Source organism: Alexandromys fortis, unplaced genomic scaffold (genome assembly GCF_014885135.2).
Source record: "Alexandromys fortis isolate MF-2015 unplaced genomic scaffold, M_Fortis_MF-2015_v1.1 scaffold_50, whole genome shotgun sequence".
Classification (NCBI taxonomy): domain Eukaryota; kingdom Metazoa; phylum Chordata; class Mammalia; order Rodentia; family Cricetidae; genus Alexandromys; species Alexandromys fortis.
The window spans coordinates 9044156-9059857 of NW_026067932.1; the positions used below are offsets into that span (position 1 = coordinate 9044156).

Sequence of the window (15702 nt, forward strand, 5' to 3'; positions counted from 1 at the left end):
GAACTCGCTCTATAGACCAGGCTGGCCTCGAACTTAGAACTCAGAGACCTACCTGCCTCTGCCTCCTGAGTACTAAGGTTAAAGGTGTGTACCGCCATTGCCTGTTTTTATTCTCTTTAAAAATTTTACTTTATGAGTATGGGTGTTTTGCCTGGAGGTTTGTCTGTGTGATGACCAGAAGAGGGTGTCGGATCCCTCAGAACAGAGGATCCAGATGGCTGTGAGCAGCTATGTAGGTGCTGGGAATCAAACCCAGGTTCTACTTTTTATTTGTTTGTTTTATTTTTGGAGACATGGTTTCTCTACATAGCTCTGGCTGTCCTGGAACTTGCTCTGTAGACCAGGCTGGCCTCAAACTGGCAATGATCCAACTGTCTCTGCCTGTTCAACTATTTTAATCCACTTGGTTCGGGGTTCTTTGATGTGGCAGGCCTGAGAAACAAACTCTCTCCCAGTTAACAATGGGTTTGCAACTTTTAATCCCCCCTTAGTCTTTTTGTCAAAGAATAAAAACAACAGCAACAAGGTATCATATAAGCACTGAAGTCTCAGGAAAAAATACAATTCCTTAAACACTTTGTGTTTGTCGAAAACTTACTTCTTTACCCTGTGGTGATATTTTGTTTTGTTTTTAATCTAACAAAAAAAGCTTGCCTGACTATCAGAGTGCAGAGCTAAGCCACTAGTTAGCAATAGATACCAGGCAGTGGTGGTGCACACCTTTAATCCCAGCATTCGGGAGACAAAGGCAGACAGATCTCTGTGAGTTCGAGGCCACCCTGAGCTACACGAGATTGAAGCTGTCTAAAAGAGAAACAGAGTTCACACAAAAATGATCTCAGAATTTGGGATCATATGCCTTTAACCCCAGCACTGCAGAGGTGGAGACAGGAGTGAAAAGGCTTGACAGAGAGGGATTTAAGGCAGGAGGAGACAGGAGCTCAGTGCAGTCTGAGGATTCAGTCTGAGATGCAGTCTGAGGTTTGTAGAGACAGGCTCACCCCTTTGGTCTGAGCATTGGTGGAGGTAAGAACTCTCTAGTGGCTGGCTGCTCTGCTTCTCTGATCCTTCAGCTTTCACCCCCTAATAGCTGACTGTGTTTTTATTATTAAGAACAATTAGAATCCATGCTACAGTAACTCAGCTTTGCCAGTTTTGTTCCAGTCCCCTCACATTTAAGAGTTATATGACAAAATATAAACACTCATTGCATCTTTTATATGTTCCCAGACATCTTCTTCCTCTAGTTTCTGTATTCCTTGGGGGTCGTTTTAGAAAACTGGCTTAAAGAATAATTAATTCGCCGGGCGATGGTGGTGCACGCCTTTAATCTCAGCACTCGGGAGGCAGAGGCAGGCGGATCTCTGTGAGTTCGAGACCAGCCTGGTCTACAGAGCTAGTTCCAGGACAGGCTCCAAAGCCACAGAGAAACCCTGTCTCAAAAAAACCAAAACAAACAAACAAACAAAAGAACAAACAAACAAAAAAAGAATAATTAATTCACGACAGCCTGTCTCAAGGAAACACAGGCAAAGCATGGAGGTCCTGAGTTCAATCACAACATTAGAGAGGGAGGGAGGGAGAGAAGGGGCACAACAGAGCATGACTGTAATGTGTAGAAACTAAAATGACAGTAAGCTTTGATGAAAAGTGAAATTCTCACGCTAGGTAAGCTATTAATGTTGAGCACCTAGTACTTGTTAGTCTCAGTTCTAATTGGTCCCCTACAAGGGTACAGTCTGTGCCTTTTCCTGTGTATTGTACAGGTGAGGCCTAGTCCCAGGATTCTTAGTCTGCACCTGTCATGGCTGCACTAATGTTCAGGGAGGCCTCTTCAGGTGGACAAGAACTAAGAGACGCATACTTAGCTTTGTGGGAGGTGAGGGGTGTGTGAGGCAGCTGGATGAGAGAAGTGGAACCCGTAAGAGGTAAGAGAAGAGGTGTTCCCTACAGTGCCATCTTGATAAGCTGAGCTAAAGATTTCAATTCCTTACAGAGAAAACGCGACTCAAAAATAAATAAATAAAGAAATAGGTAGAAATAAGTGTTTTACTCTTTACTTTGTGATTTCTGTATTGAACTGAACTGCAAGGCATTTAAGGAGTAAGGGCTGTAGATGCCCACTGTCAAAGGCAGTACATTTACTGGTTAAGGCTGGAAGCCATGAAAATGGAAGCCATGAAAACGGAAGCCTGTTGGAGTCCTGCTTTGGGTCCTTTTCTGCGTGTACCGGAGCAAGTTTCTGCATCTATATGCCTCATTTCCCCAACCACAACAGGGAAATACCTAGCTTCCTAAACAGTCGGAAAGATCCTGAGTTACTACAGAGAAAGTGATTTAAGATGGACAACCTGTCAGCAGTAGCTAGCAGCGCAGAGATGACCTGCTGTGATAAGTCAATCTTGTCAGCCTAATACTATCTAGATTTACCTGGGGGTCTAGCCTGTGGGCAGGTCTAGGTGGGCTTATCTAGATTAGGTTAATTAGGATGGCAATAAACTTCAGGGGCACCATTCCTTGGACTTAATAATGAGAAAGGCTGCTGGGTCCCAACCTTAGTGGCTCTCTGCAGGTGAAACGCGATCAGCCACCTCCTGCCAAGCCTCCTCGCTTTGCCGGGCTTCTCCGTGGGTCAAAACAAATCCTTTTTCCTTCCACCGTTTCATTTTTGGGTCGGGGTATTTAATCACAGCAACAAGCCACCTGCTTCCGCTTGATGAACGGAGCCAGATCACCTTTGGAGCTAACTGTTGCTATCTAGGCCTGACACCTGACAGTCCGATCAGAGATCGGGCCCGGGGCCATTCGCCCCTGCTGTCGGTGAGGTGACAGCTTTGCCCCAGGCCCTGCCCGAGCCCCAGCACTCGGGACCTCCGTGACAGCCGTCTAGGGGGCGCGGCACGCCCACGCGGAAGATGCTCAGAGTGGATCCTCGGAGACCCCGCGGGAAAGCCACGGCAGAGGAGGGGCAGGGAGGGCCGCTGCACGGGAGGGGCTCCCCATCCCGGCGGCGCCCCGAGGGCCAGCCACGTCGCCGCGGGCTGGGGTGGGCGGGGCCCGTGGGGTGGGCGGGGCCCGCGGGTCACGTGCCGGGCCTCCCGCGCGCACCGCTGGAGGCGGTGCCCGGTCTCCCCCCCCCCCCTCCCACGAGCCGTGGGGCCCGTGGCGCGCGGGGCATTGTGGGCCGAGGGGCGGGGGTTGGGAAGATGGCGGCTCCCAGCCTCCTCAACTGGAGGCGGGTTTCCTCCTTCACCGGGCCGGTGCCCCGCGCCCGGCACGGACACCGAGCCGTAGCCATCCGGGAGCTGATGATCATCTTCGGCGGGGGCAACGAGGGCATCGCCGACGAGCTGCACGTCTACAACACCGGTAGGCGGCGGCTCGGCGACCCCGCCTCGGGGACGGCGGCGGCGGCGGCGGAGCTGGGGGAGGGGAGTCGCGGCGGACGCGGGGCTGACAGCTGTCACCGCCGGGGTCGCGGCTCCCTCGGCCGGCTGGGGCAGGCGGTCGGTGGGGAGCGCTCGGCCGGCCGGCAGATTGGCTGGGTGGGCGGCAGCCCGAGCTGGCAGCGTGCCGGAGGGCGGCTCGGTTTCCCCGGGCTCGCCGGCCGACATGGAGACACCCCGACCCATCCGTGCCCGCGGATCCGAGCGAGACGGCGGGTTCCACGGTCAGGGCTTCTCCCCCCTTCCCGCCACCCCGGGCTGGTCACTTCGGGGGACCGAGATCCCAGCCACTGTCAAACACAAGCCACCCCTAGCCGGGCTTCGGTAGTCTTTGCCTTCCCCCCTCTCTTTCGGGAGAGGATTGAGGGGCGGGGAGGTCTTCGGTCCTCGGTATCTGGCGGAAGCCGGCAAGACTTTTTCTAAACTGGCAGGGAAGGGATTTGCGGTTGATGGGTGTCTGTGCTCGGCTCGGCTGGACTGGTCCTCGCCAAAGAGGACAGTCTCAGCTGAGGCACCGCTGCAGAGCGTGAAGTGTCTCTGGTCAGGGCGACAAGCCTTTACCACCATGCAGGGTAGAAATTTATTTTCCCCACTAGTAAGTAGTCTAGCAATCATCGGAAACTAATAATTAACTATACGGAGTTTGGGGTCGATCTAGTTCCCAACCACACAACTTTTCTTTGATGAAACAACTTGATCACAGTAGTCCTCTAAAGGCCAAATTCGGTAGGTGAAATTTTGTTACTTTTGGTCCTCTTTGTTACCACCCCTAATACTCTAGCATCAAAAGTTTACGAAGTATTTGATTTGGTATACTGTAAATACTATGGACTTAGAAGTTACACCTGTTTAGACTTCTTGCTTTGCTAGTTGTTCAGAATCAGTATTAAAAGTTACCAAGCCTTTCTAAATCTGAGGTTTTCCATGTCTATAATGGCCAGGACACCTATCAGGATTTTTCTAGGCGCTGAATAATGCAAATCAGGGCTTTCAACAGAAACATTAGTAACATTTTGGCACAGGTGAGTTTTGGCCATAGAGACCACCTCGTATGGTATAAGATGTTTGCTGGCATCCTCAGGCTCAGCTCACTGGTAGCAGCCCCTCCTTTCTGAAAGTTGTAACAACTAAATATGATTGTGGACATTGCAAAGTCAGTACCCTCTGGGGAGCAAAAGAATCCCCTTTGACGGCTACTAGAATACAGGCTAAGAATAGGTATGTATGTATGTATGTATACGCGTATATTTTGATTAGATGTATATATTCTTGATAATCTAATTATGAAACTCATGCATGTTAGCTATTTGTTATAATTGACTTCAATATTTTTTTGGTAACTAGTTACAAATCAGTGGTTCCTACCAGCTGTCAGAGGAGACATCCCTCCAGGCTGTGCGGCCCATGGATTTGTCTGTGATGGCACTAGAATACTAGTGTTTGGGGGCATGGTTGAATATGGAAGATACAGCAATGAACTATATGAGCTACAAGTAAGTGTTTGACATTTGTTATCTCAGTCTGAAGTGCCTAATGAAATCATCAGAAGTTTTAAGAAGAGATTACAAAATGTTTTATTAGCATGGGTACAGTAACAGATGCGCCACACTTTGTAGCCTCCCAGAGGATGTTTCCACCTCACTGTGTCTGGTGACATTTACAGCTTAAAGATGCCTGACCTTTAGCAGTCCTGTACTGCCGCAAGCGTAGGCTTCTGTGTGCGAGTGCGGTAGTCCTTTAGCTTCCAACACCGGCACCCTCGGACTCTGGAACAGACTGCTGGCTCCTGCCTCTGGTGTTTGGAGCCAGTATTGTCCATGCAGTGACCTGGGCGTTTGCGTGTCTAACCCAAAGCATGCTTTGAAAACGCATGCCTCAGTATGAGAGGAATGGCTTCCTTTAGCAGCAGCAGTGACCCACCCACACAGTCATGCCGAGAGGTCACGGCTTCATATAGCCTTTCCAGATTTGATTTGCTTGTTAAACGGAGCTTGTTCTTGGTGACTGTTCTTGATAGGTTCCAAGGGCCCTGATTATGAGGGTTTCTGCCACTGGCAGATGTAATTTGGTTGTATGTATTTCCAAGCAAACCACTATTTCAAATAGAGAAGATTCTCATGGCCAAAAAAAAAAAATTGGAATTTGATTTGTTAAATGAACTTTGTTTTAATGTGATTTAATGAAATTTGATTTGCTATTAAAGGTTAAATATTTAGCATGCATAGATTACCTAATATATAAAAGTTAGATTTCTTGAATTACACCTTATCTTAAAGTTCTATATATAGATACTTATTTTTTTCACTTGGAAGAAATTAGAAGTGATGATATTTATTATTATTATAAACTTAATGTATCATTATGGAAACATGTGTGTATAGGAGATTTATTCGAATGTCCGTTCTCTCTCTCTCTCTCTCTCTCTCTCTCTCTCTCTCACACACACACACACACACACACACACACACACACACACACACAGACTGCTCTGTGACACAGATTTCACATAACCCGGGCTGCCCTTAAAACTCACTTGGTAGCCAAGGATAGCTTTCACCTCCTGGTCCTCTTGCCTCACAAATTCTGGGGTTACCACAGCCAGCCTTCCCAGGATAAACCTGTTAATTTCGGAAGTTAGCCAGTTCTCTGGGCATAGTGTTGCATGACTTTTTTCTAGAACTGGGAAGGCAGAGGCATGCAGGTCTCTTGGAGTTTGCGGCCAGCCTAGAAGTGTCATGAAACTCACTGTGTGTAGAGTTGATAGTGAGACCGAGTCTCCGTGTTAGCCAATGTTTGTCCTTCATCCCCAGAGGCAGTCACGGGTGACTCACTGTTGATAGCACTGACGTAGACGCTGCCTGCTTTCATATGGATGTCTTCTCTCGTTAGGCAAGTCGTTGGCTATGGAGAAAAGTGAAACCCCAGCCTCCTCCTTCCGGCTTACCTCCTTGTCCTCGTCTCGGACATAGTTTCTCTTTATATGGTAACAAATGCTATTTGTTTGGCGGTCTGGCGAATGAGAGTGAAGATTCCAATAACAATGTCCCCAGGTATGCTTTTGTAGACAAGTGCTTGTTTGATGATTTAGGTTAAAATATTTTATCTTTAGTTACTACAAGGCTTAAGCTTATATTTTCATATTGAAAACTGACAATAAACACATATTTGTGTGTTTGTGGTCTTCAGTCCCTTGAGAATATGTTTTCAAACTGTCTTTTCTAATCAGAAATCATCTTAAATTGATACTTGCACAATTGCTTATGCCAGTATATTTGTATGTCTTGAGTGTGATTCCCATTGGGTGGGTCATGCACAGCCCCAAACAGTCACGTGGTTATTTTACCATGTGTTTTCTCTGAAAACTTGGTTAGGTGAAAGCCGTTGTCCTCATGCTTCCTGCAGTCTATGAAGGTGTACTGCACGAGCAGGACTGCTCTCCCTTCCAGAGAGTGGATCACTGTCTCTCTTCTTTTCTGCGTTTCTATAGATGTCTTGCTTTTTATTTTTCTAATACTTACTTGTTTGTTTGTTTATTTATTTCAAAATAGGGTTTCCCTGTGTAGACCAGGCTGGCCTGGAACTCAGAGATCCACCTGCCTCTGCATCCCTGAGTGCCAGGATTAAAGACATGTGCTGCCACGCCAGGCATAAGGGTTTGATTGTGTGTTTAATTGTGTGTCTATGTGGGTGTTTGTGTGTTAGATTTGTGCATAAGGGTTTGTGTGTTTAATTGTGTGTCTATGTGGGTGTTTGCGTGTTAGATATGTGCCTGTGGGTGTGGGTGTCCATTGAGGCCCAAGTGTCGGCTCTCTGTGGAGCGGGGGGTTCCAGTTAGTTGTGGGCCAGCTGCAGTGGGTGCTGGCACGGAACTCATGCTCTTTGAGAGAGTAGGATGTGCTCTTGATCACTGAGCCATTTCTTCAGTCCCTAAACTTTGAAAGTTTATGTTCTAAACTGTTTTGTTTTTTTCTCGCTCATACTTGAGTAGAAAGTTAGTAGGAAATTGAATTAGTTGTTACAAAAGTCATTTTGGAATTGGGAGCTAGCTCAGCAGGTTGAGCTCTTGCCATGAAGTGTGAGGACCTTGGGTGTGGATCTCTAGAGCCCACATGAAGAAGAAGTGTGTGCAGTGGCCAGCATGAACTCCCAGCTGACAGGAGGCAGAAACAGAAACATTCTGGGGAAGACAAGTCATTTCATTAAAAAAATCTTAAGAAAAGAAGCTGTTTAGGACAAGTTCAGTATGGTTTCTAAATTAAAGACACTGTCTAGGACATTGCTGTGACATTACAGTGTGCTGGAAGTTGCAAAGCAGTGCTTATTCCAGAGAGCAGTGTCTTCAAGGTGTTTGCCAAAACGCTGTCCGTAAGAATGGTTGGTTATCTAGTGCTGTGTAGTAAACTAGCGATGCAAAACTACTTTTACTGTGCTCAAAACTCTGTAAGTAAGGAAATTACACGGCACAAAGTGATGGCTGACTCTTCAGTGGGAGTCAGCTGAGGCGGCTGAAGGACAGAGTCAGTGGGGCTGTCACCCCATATGCCTGTGGATGGCTCTTTTGAGACCTGATCTCGTATGGCCCTGGCAGACTTTGGACTATGTAGCCAAGAATAACTGAGCTTCTGATCATCCTGCCACACTGAGCACTGAGATTATAGGGATGTGCCGCCATGTTTGGTATATATGTTGCTAAAGACTGAAACTTGGGCTTCCTGCATGCTGGGTTGGCTTTCTACCCAGACCATAGAGTGGCCTTACAGTGTGTGGTTGAGAGTTTCACAAGCAGTGTTATAGTAAGAATCTAATATGTATATATGTGTGTGTGTGTGTGTATGAGTATGGCCTTTCACAAGCCAGCCGTGGCACCTTGTTCAGAGCATCACAGACCAGACTAAAATACAGGGGAGAGGAACCTCATGTCCTGACAGGCTGTGTTTTAAGACTGTCACCGTTGTATTGACAGATGTTTTCCATCTTCACCCTGGACACAGTAGAGTGATAAATCTGTGTGGAATGAGTGTCTGGAAGTTTTGCTTGCTTTAGTGCCTTTCTGTACTATGTGAATTTTTTTTACAATAAGCATATGATGGACCTTTTTTTCTTTTTGAAAATGTTTGTGTGTCTTCTGTGTGTTTGCATGGGTTTATTGCACAGTGTGCATGCAGATGCCTACAGAGGACAGCAAAGGGCATCAGGTCCTCTGTAACTGAGTTCCAGGTGGTTGTAGCCACCAGATGTCCGCACTAAGAACCCGCTTTAGTCCTCTGCCAGAGCAGTGAGCTCTTCTAGCTGCTCTCAGGCCCCCTTTTCTTTTTCTTTTCTTCTTTTTTGACATAGGATGTCTGGTTCATACTGACCTGGAACTCATGGTCCTCCTGCTTCAAACTCTTGGGTGCTGAGATTAGCCACTGTGTGGCTAATATATATTTATTAATTGAAATAAAAAAACAAATAAAACATACATATCATCTGAATGTTTTCATTTCTTTTGTGCTATCTTAGGTATTTAAATGATTTCTATGAGCTGGAACTACAGCATGGTTCTGGTGTCGTGGGCTGGAGCATTCCAGCCACGAAAGGCATTGTACCTTCTCCAAGAGAATCCCACACTGCTATTATATATTGTAAAAAAGACTCCGGGAGTCCTAAGATGTATGTGTTTGGTGGAATGTGTGGTGCTCGCCTGGATGACCTATGGCAGCTTGATTTAGGTAATCTTAATTTGATTCAGGAATTTCTTAGGATTGGTAAAGGAAAAATTTAAATGTATTTTTTTTGTTTTTGTAAATATTTATTATAGTCAGCATTTACAGTCTCAGGAACAGCTGAGACATGATTAGTCACTTTGAACAATTGAATGTTCAATTTATGGTAGTAAATTTCCTATGTTTCCTTGAGCACCCACCATAGATTCTGGTTGTCTAGAATGGTCCACGTGCATGCTTATGGTCCTCTGTAATTGTTAGTGGGACCGTCTTTCACCCTGAGACGGGTCTGGTTGGGTTACTAATTTCTTTGTTGTCCTCCCTGTCTATGGGAAGTGTGACTTTCACAGAATTGCTAACCAATGGGAGACCTGAGGGCAGCTCTCTGAAAGAGAATAATTGAAAATGTGCTTCTCATTTTTCACTGTCTTTTAAATTTATTTAATAAGGTTAAATCAAAAGTATTATTTGTCATTTAAAATTAGTGACACTTTAAGCACTTCAGGAGAAATGTTAAATTCAGTGTAAGTAGATTTCTGATTGGATGTGCTTGTGGTCTGGGAATGTTTAAGATGACTTCAGATAACTGATTTGAAACGTTTTTGCTTTTTTTGGTAAGTACTTTTGTTTTATTTTTTTAAGTGTGTAAATTGAGGTGATTTGCTATCATTAGATCAAATTCCTGATTTTCTTATATTTATTTCTAGAAACTATGTCATGGTCAAAACCAGAAACGAAGGGGACAGTGCCACTTCCGCGGAGCCTTCATACAGCCAGTGTTATAGGAAACAAGTATGGCTTCCTTCTCTCGTTTGCCTTGAAAGACTGATACAAAGAGAAGTAAAGATGGTCCTTCCTTAGAAATAGATTTGCAGACTTAATAATACCTTGTTATGCTGATCACAGCTAAAGTAATTTGTCAGTGGGAGCTGGAACACCTGTCTGGGTTACCTATTTAGCTTCCTCCCCGTGCCTTTCCTGGTATGGCACGGCCTAAGTGTCAGCGGGTGTTGCCAAGCTGCTTTGTCCTCTCTGGTTAGGTTCCCAGCGTCTGCACAGGGCCCACATCTATCAGAAACTCCAGTCCCAGGGAATCGGAGACACCAGGCATACATATGGTACATATGCACATATGCAGACAAAACACCCATAGAAACAAAATAAAATGTTTTTTAAAAAATTTAAGAAAAGCTGTTTGCTGTTCTAATTGGCGGCGTGGGCCTAGGAGAGCAGGGCCTGAAAGTCTCATACAAGCCAACTTTATTTGGAGCATCGGACAGTTTACACTCTGAGGGTTAAAAAGAGTCACATGAGTAAGGTGTTCAGTCAAAAGGACACATGTGGCAAAACCCTGTTTTCCCATAGAGGCGTATGAATAACAGGGGATAGAATTAAACGCCTGTCTGCTATACCTGAGAGGAGATGAAACGCACTCCAAGAACAGTTCTGTATTTGAACAAACTGAGGCCATCAGACTCTTGTCTTGTTTTCGTGGAGTTTTTCCACAAGCACTCAGAATTCTCACACTGCTCCATTCTCGGACAGTGTTCCGACAAGGTGGTCTGCTATCTGTGTTTAACAGTGCTGGAGTTGGAACCGCGCACTTAAACACATCTCAGTGTCCTACCAACACGCAGAACTGCATCACCAAACCTTTTTTCCTTTGAAGACCAAGTCTCCCTAACTTGCCCAGGCAGACCTCAAAGTTGTGATCTTCCTGCTTCAGATTCCCTGGGAAGCTGGGCTTGTAAGCCTGCACCACCACGCTTGTTCCAGCATTCTTCTACCATAGCCTCCCGCACAGCTGGGGCTCCAGGCATTCATAGCCAGGGCAGGCTTAAAGTTGTCATGTTTAAGTAACGGTAGTAACCCAAAGTTAAGTGAAATTTCATCTTTTTTGATCACTGTCTTAGTTACTTTTCTGTTGATGTGTTGAAAATACCCTAACAAAAGCAACTTAGGAAGGAAGGGCTAACTGGGCTTACAGTTGCAGGTGAAAGCCCAGCATTTTGGGGACTTGTGCATGTGCAGTTAAAAAGCAGAGATGGATGGGTGCCTGCGCTCTTACTAAGCATATGATATAGTCGAGACATTGTTCACTTACACTTCCTCGACGGAGTGTAATTTTGGTTCAGTTCTGCTTTATAGAGTTGTCAGGTTTATTGTTGTTGAGACAGGCTCTTGTTCCATTCCCTGTGGCCTTACACTCATGAGCTCCGAGCATCCTCCTCTTTCCTAGATGTGTACCATCCTTGCTTACAATGGTAAACTCCTTTATGAAAGACCGTTTTGTTCATTTTGTCTATACAATGCTCCCTTTACAGTGTGGTAGGTGAGGAGTTCTGAAGCTTTAAGCTGGCAGATAAGCTCATTCTTGTGTTTCCTATCCAGAAAGTAAAATTTATTTTAAGTCCTTGGTTCTCTTCTGTCATGCAGGATGTACATTTTTGGTGGATGGGTTCCCCACAAGGGGGAGAATCCTGAGAATTCACCTAATGATTGCGAGTGGAGATGTACGAGCTCATTTTCTTACCTGAATCTAGGTGAGTCTTGAGACTTTCTCGTTGAGGTAATAAAGTCATGTTTGCTGTTTGTTGCTTAAGAGCAATTACTGAGTCATGGAAATTTCTTTCTATTTAGATACAGCAGAGTGGACCACTCTAGTGTCAGATTCTCAGGAAGATAAAAAAAATTCAAGGCCGAGACCACGAGCTGGACACTGTGCCGTTGCGGTCGGCACTCGACTGTACTTCTGGAGTGGAAGAGATGGCTACAAAAAAGCCCTCAATAGTCAAGTGTGCTGCAAGGATCTCTGGTATCTCGATACTGGTACGTAAGAGTGCGTAATGAAGTTCTTCATACAGATACTCAGCGTCTGCCTTTAAAGACTGGAAAGGAATCCTTACAATTAGAAGTCACTGGGAGGAATATGTAAGGCTCCCCACTTGGAAGGAGGATTCTTTTCCAAGGTGCTGAAGGGGAGAACTGTTTGTAGTCTTAACAGGTGATCCAGATTGTTATCAGTAGTGCTAAATTCTATTCATATCATTTACACCCTGATAAGAATGTGCTGAGAGCTGGGAAGTGGTGGTGACACCTTTAATCCCAGTACTCAGGAGGCAGATGAATCTCTGAGTTTGAGGCCAGTGTGGTCTACAAGAGCAAGTTCCAGGACAGCCAGGGCTACACAGAAAAGCCCTGTGTCTAACTCTCTCCCCTCTCCCCAAAAATATGGCAAGAAACATTCCACCCCTGTGGTACTTGCCTACAAATCTGTAACCCCAGTATTATGGTGCAGAGGTACCAGACAGCCTCAGATTAAAGGGCATGTTAGGTCATTTGCTCCTAGTTACATCAGTTTTAAAGTGGGGACCTGCAGTATATCTCAGCAGGTTCTGACACTTGCTGTCCAGTCTGAGAGCATGAGCATTTAAATGCCATCTTCTGAAGGTCCCTGCAAGATTTGAAGAATACCTAACCAACTGAAATATATCTCTATATATCTAGAAAACCTAACTAGCATGACTACAATTTTGACTATTATAGATGGCTATCTATTGACCTATATTTTTAATTATACATTTTTAAATGAACTACACAAACACAATACCTTAATCAAGATCAGAAATACACACACATATAACAAAATTGACCTTAAATTTGTATCAATAAACCAAGATCCATACCAATGTAAATTATTCATATCTATATCATATCCCCCTTTAAATGTAAAAGAACATTTATAAACAATATTTGGGAATATGGGCATAATTAAATCACTGCTTGGCCCATTAGTTTTAGTTTCTTATTGGCTAAGTTTTACATCTTAATTTAATCCATTTCTATTAATTTGTGTATCACCACATGGCAGTGGCTTACCTAGTAAAATTCCCAGCATCTGTCTCTGGCCGATCTATGGCATCTCTCTGACTCTGCTTTCTTCCTCCCAGAATTCAGTTCTGTCTTCTCTGCCAATCTAAGTTCTGCCCTGTCAGACCAAGGCAGTTTCTTTATTCATTAACCAATACAAGCAACACACAGAGGGGACTCCCACATCAAGGACAGGCTCCAAAGCTAGAAAAAGAGAAAAGTACCGATGCCTGTGACTCGAATTATATTCCTTATATTTTCTAGGTTTCTGTTTTGAATCTTTTTTTAACATGACCTTTTCACTTCCCCCTGCCTCTAGAAGCATTTGTAATTTTTCCCCTGTTCCTGAAATTTTAAATTTTTATGATGGTGGTGGTTTGTTTCTGTTCATTTAGACGGAGCCTTCCAAACTAGCCTGTGAGGCCTCAACTGCACAGCCCTCCTGCCGTAGGTGTGCACCACCATCCACTCCTTGCTTGCTTCTTTGTCCTTTTCTTTTTAAAGGAAATTTTGTTTTGATTTTTTAAAATTATTTGTAGGAATGTGAGTCTGAATTTTAGTGTGTGCAGGGGGCCTGGGAGCTGCAGATGGTTGCGACCCACCTGGCCCGGAAGCTTGGGTTCTCTGGGGAAACGCTGGTGCTACAGCCATCTCTCCAACCCAATACCTGGTTTTCATCACTGTGATAAGTACTCAGTGGGCCCTTTCAGTCTGGAAACTCATGGTCTTTAGTGTTTTAGAAATTTATTTCAGGATTTACATTTTTAAAAATTCCCTCCATGTCCTCCCCTTTAATATCTGGTCTACTTCCTGGACTTTCCCAAATGTTTGCTTTAATTCAGCTGTGGGCTGCCATCCTTTGAGGGATATAAACTGCTTGGGTTGCTGAAGGGGTGGTGGGGGACTTTACATAAAAATTGTTGAAGGAACAGGCCTCACTGTCTCCTGACTCACTTTGAAGCACGGAGGTAAGCCTAGGGAAAATACGCTAACAAAGAGTACTGCTGTACTTCCACAAACCAGTTCAGGGAATAGGCTTGGACTGGCTGTGGCTTCTTGGACGTATGTTGTTATCATCAGTAAAATGATACATTTTAGGTTGAAGAGATGGCTCAGCAGATAAGAGCACAGGCTACTCTTCCAGAGGACCAGAGTTAATTCCCAGCATCCAACCATCTGTAACTCCAGGTCCAGGAGATCCGACACATTCTCCTGGTCTCTGTGTGCCAGGCATGCACACGACACACAGATACACATGAAGGCAAGACACCTATATACATAAAGTAATGATTAAAATATTTTGAAGAGATATTTAAAAAATGAAGTAGATCTCGGACTTGCTCTGGACAGCTGAGAAATCACAAAGATGAATTTTCTTAACTAACTGTCCAAAGCTAGGGACATATTTCCTCTCAGTTGTGAAGCTTGCTGACACCCTTAGTATACATGGAAGACTGGACCAGCAATATTGTCATCAGGTACAACCTCAGATACTTTTTGTTTCTCTGTGTAGCCCTGGCTGGCCTGGAACTTGCTCTGTAGCCCAGATTGACCTCAAACTCAGATTCACCTGCCTCTGCCTCTCAAGTGCTGAGTTTAAAGGCATGTGCCGCCACCACCACCTGGCTATAATTTCAAATCTTAGAAGATCTGTTACTTGTTGTGGAAATATTAGCAATATTTTTTATGTTACTGATATTTTATACCAAGGTTATGTGTTTTGGGTAGTACTAATTTTGTTAAAGGGTAAAAACTTCATGTTGTTCCAAAATATATCCAAGTCATCTTTGCTAGCAGCAGTATTTCTAGCATGTATGCTGTTGGTTAAAAATCAGTTCTTTTTTTTTTAAAAAATATCACTCTAGTTAATTAACTAATTAAGTAAGTAAGTAATTGTGTCTACAACATTCAGCTTCCATGTATGCCCACATGCCAGAAGTGGGTGTCAGATATCATTACAGATGGTTGTGAGCCACCATGTGGTTGCTGGGAATTGAACTCACAACCTCTGGAAGAGCAGCCAGTGCTCTTAACCACTGAGCCATTTCTCCAGCCCCTAAAAATCAGTTCTTTAAATTAAGAAAATTAAAATTCATGAAGGTAAAACACAAAGCAATAATTCTATAACACCCAGTCTCACCTCTCAGCCTTTTAGACATGATTAGGTGTATTCAGGGGAGATCTTCGGCCTTCTGATCCTAATGGCACAAGTAGTTTGGTATTGAGTTGTTTTATTTGTAGAAGAAATTGAATAAAATCAGAGCTTCAAACTACTTTGGTTTGTCTGTCTTTAAGTATCTTCAGCAAACAGGTGTGGTGTTCACTGCTGGTGTTTTCAAGCTCCTGCCCACCAAAACTGTTGGCAGACTGTGGTTGTGATTGAAACTAAAGGCTCTATATAATGTTTTTCCTTAGAGAAACCACCAGCACCATCCCAAGTCCAGCTGATCAAAGCTACTACCAACTCTTTCCACGTCAAGTGGGACGAAGTGCCGACGGTCGAGGGCTATCTCTTGCAGTTGAATACTGACTTGCCGTACCAAACTGCATCACCTGATTCTTCAGCAGCACCAAATACGCTAGGTAAAATAAGTGTTGTGCTTAAAGAGTGCATGTCTGCTCGTGTGCTTTCTAAAAACATACTGCGGAAGTCCCATGACGATGCTTGGCTCAGGAAACTG

General features: G+C 44.6%; 1 protein-coding gene across 2 annotated transcripts in view; it reads left to right on the top strand.

Moving 5' to 3' along the window:
* Nucleotides 1–3169: 3169 nt before the first annotated feature.
* Hcfc2 (host cell factor C2) overlaps nucleotides 3170–15702 on the top strand; it is a 32982-nt gene continuing 20449 nt past the window's right edge. Inside the window, exons 1-8 of one of the 2 annotated variants that reach the window (XM_050145716.1) lie at nucleotides 3170–3369; nucleotides 4791–4939; nucleotides 6336–6496; nucleotides 8949–9157; nucleotides 9859–9943; nucleotides 11588–11694; nucleotides 11792–11980; nucleotides 15437–15604. In XM_050145716.1, coding sequence (XP_050001673.1) covers nucleotides 3207–3369; nucleotides 4791–4939; nucleotides 6336–6496; nucleotides 8949–9157; nucleotides 9859–9943; nucleotides 11588–11694; nucleotides 11792–11980; nucleotides 15437–15604 — 1231 coding nt within the window. In that variant the 5' untranslated portion in view covers nucleotides 3170–3206. The remainder of the gene's footprint in view (nucleotides 3370–4790; nucleotides 4940–6335; nucleotides 6497–8948; nucleotides 9158–9858; nucleotides 9944–11587; nucleotides 11695–11791; nucleotides 11981–15436; nucleotides 15605–15702) is intronic. The other variant, XM_050145715.1, reaches the window with a different exon arrangement.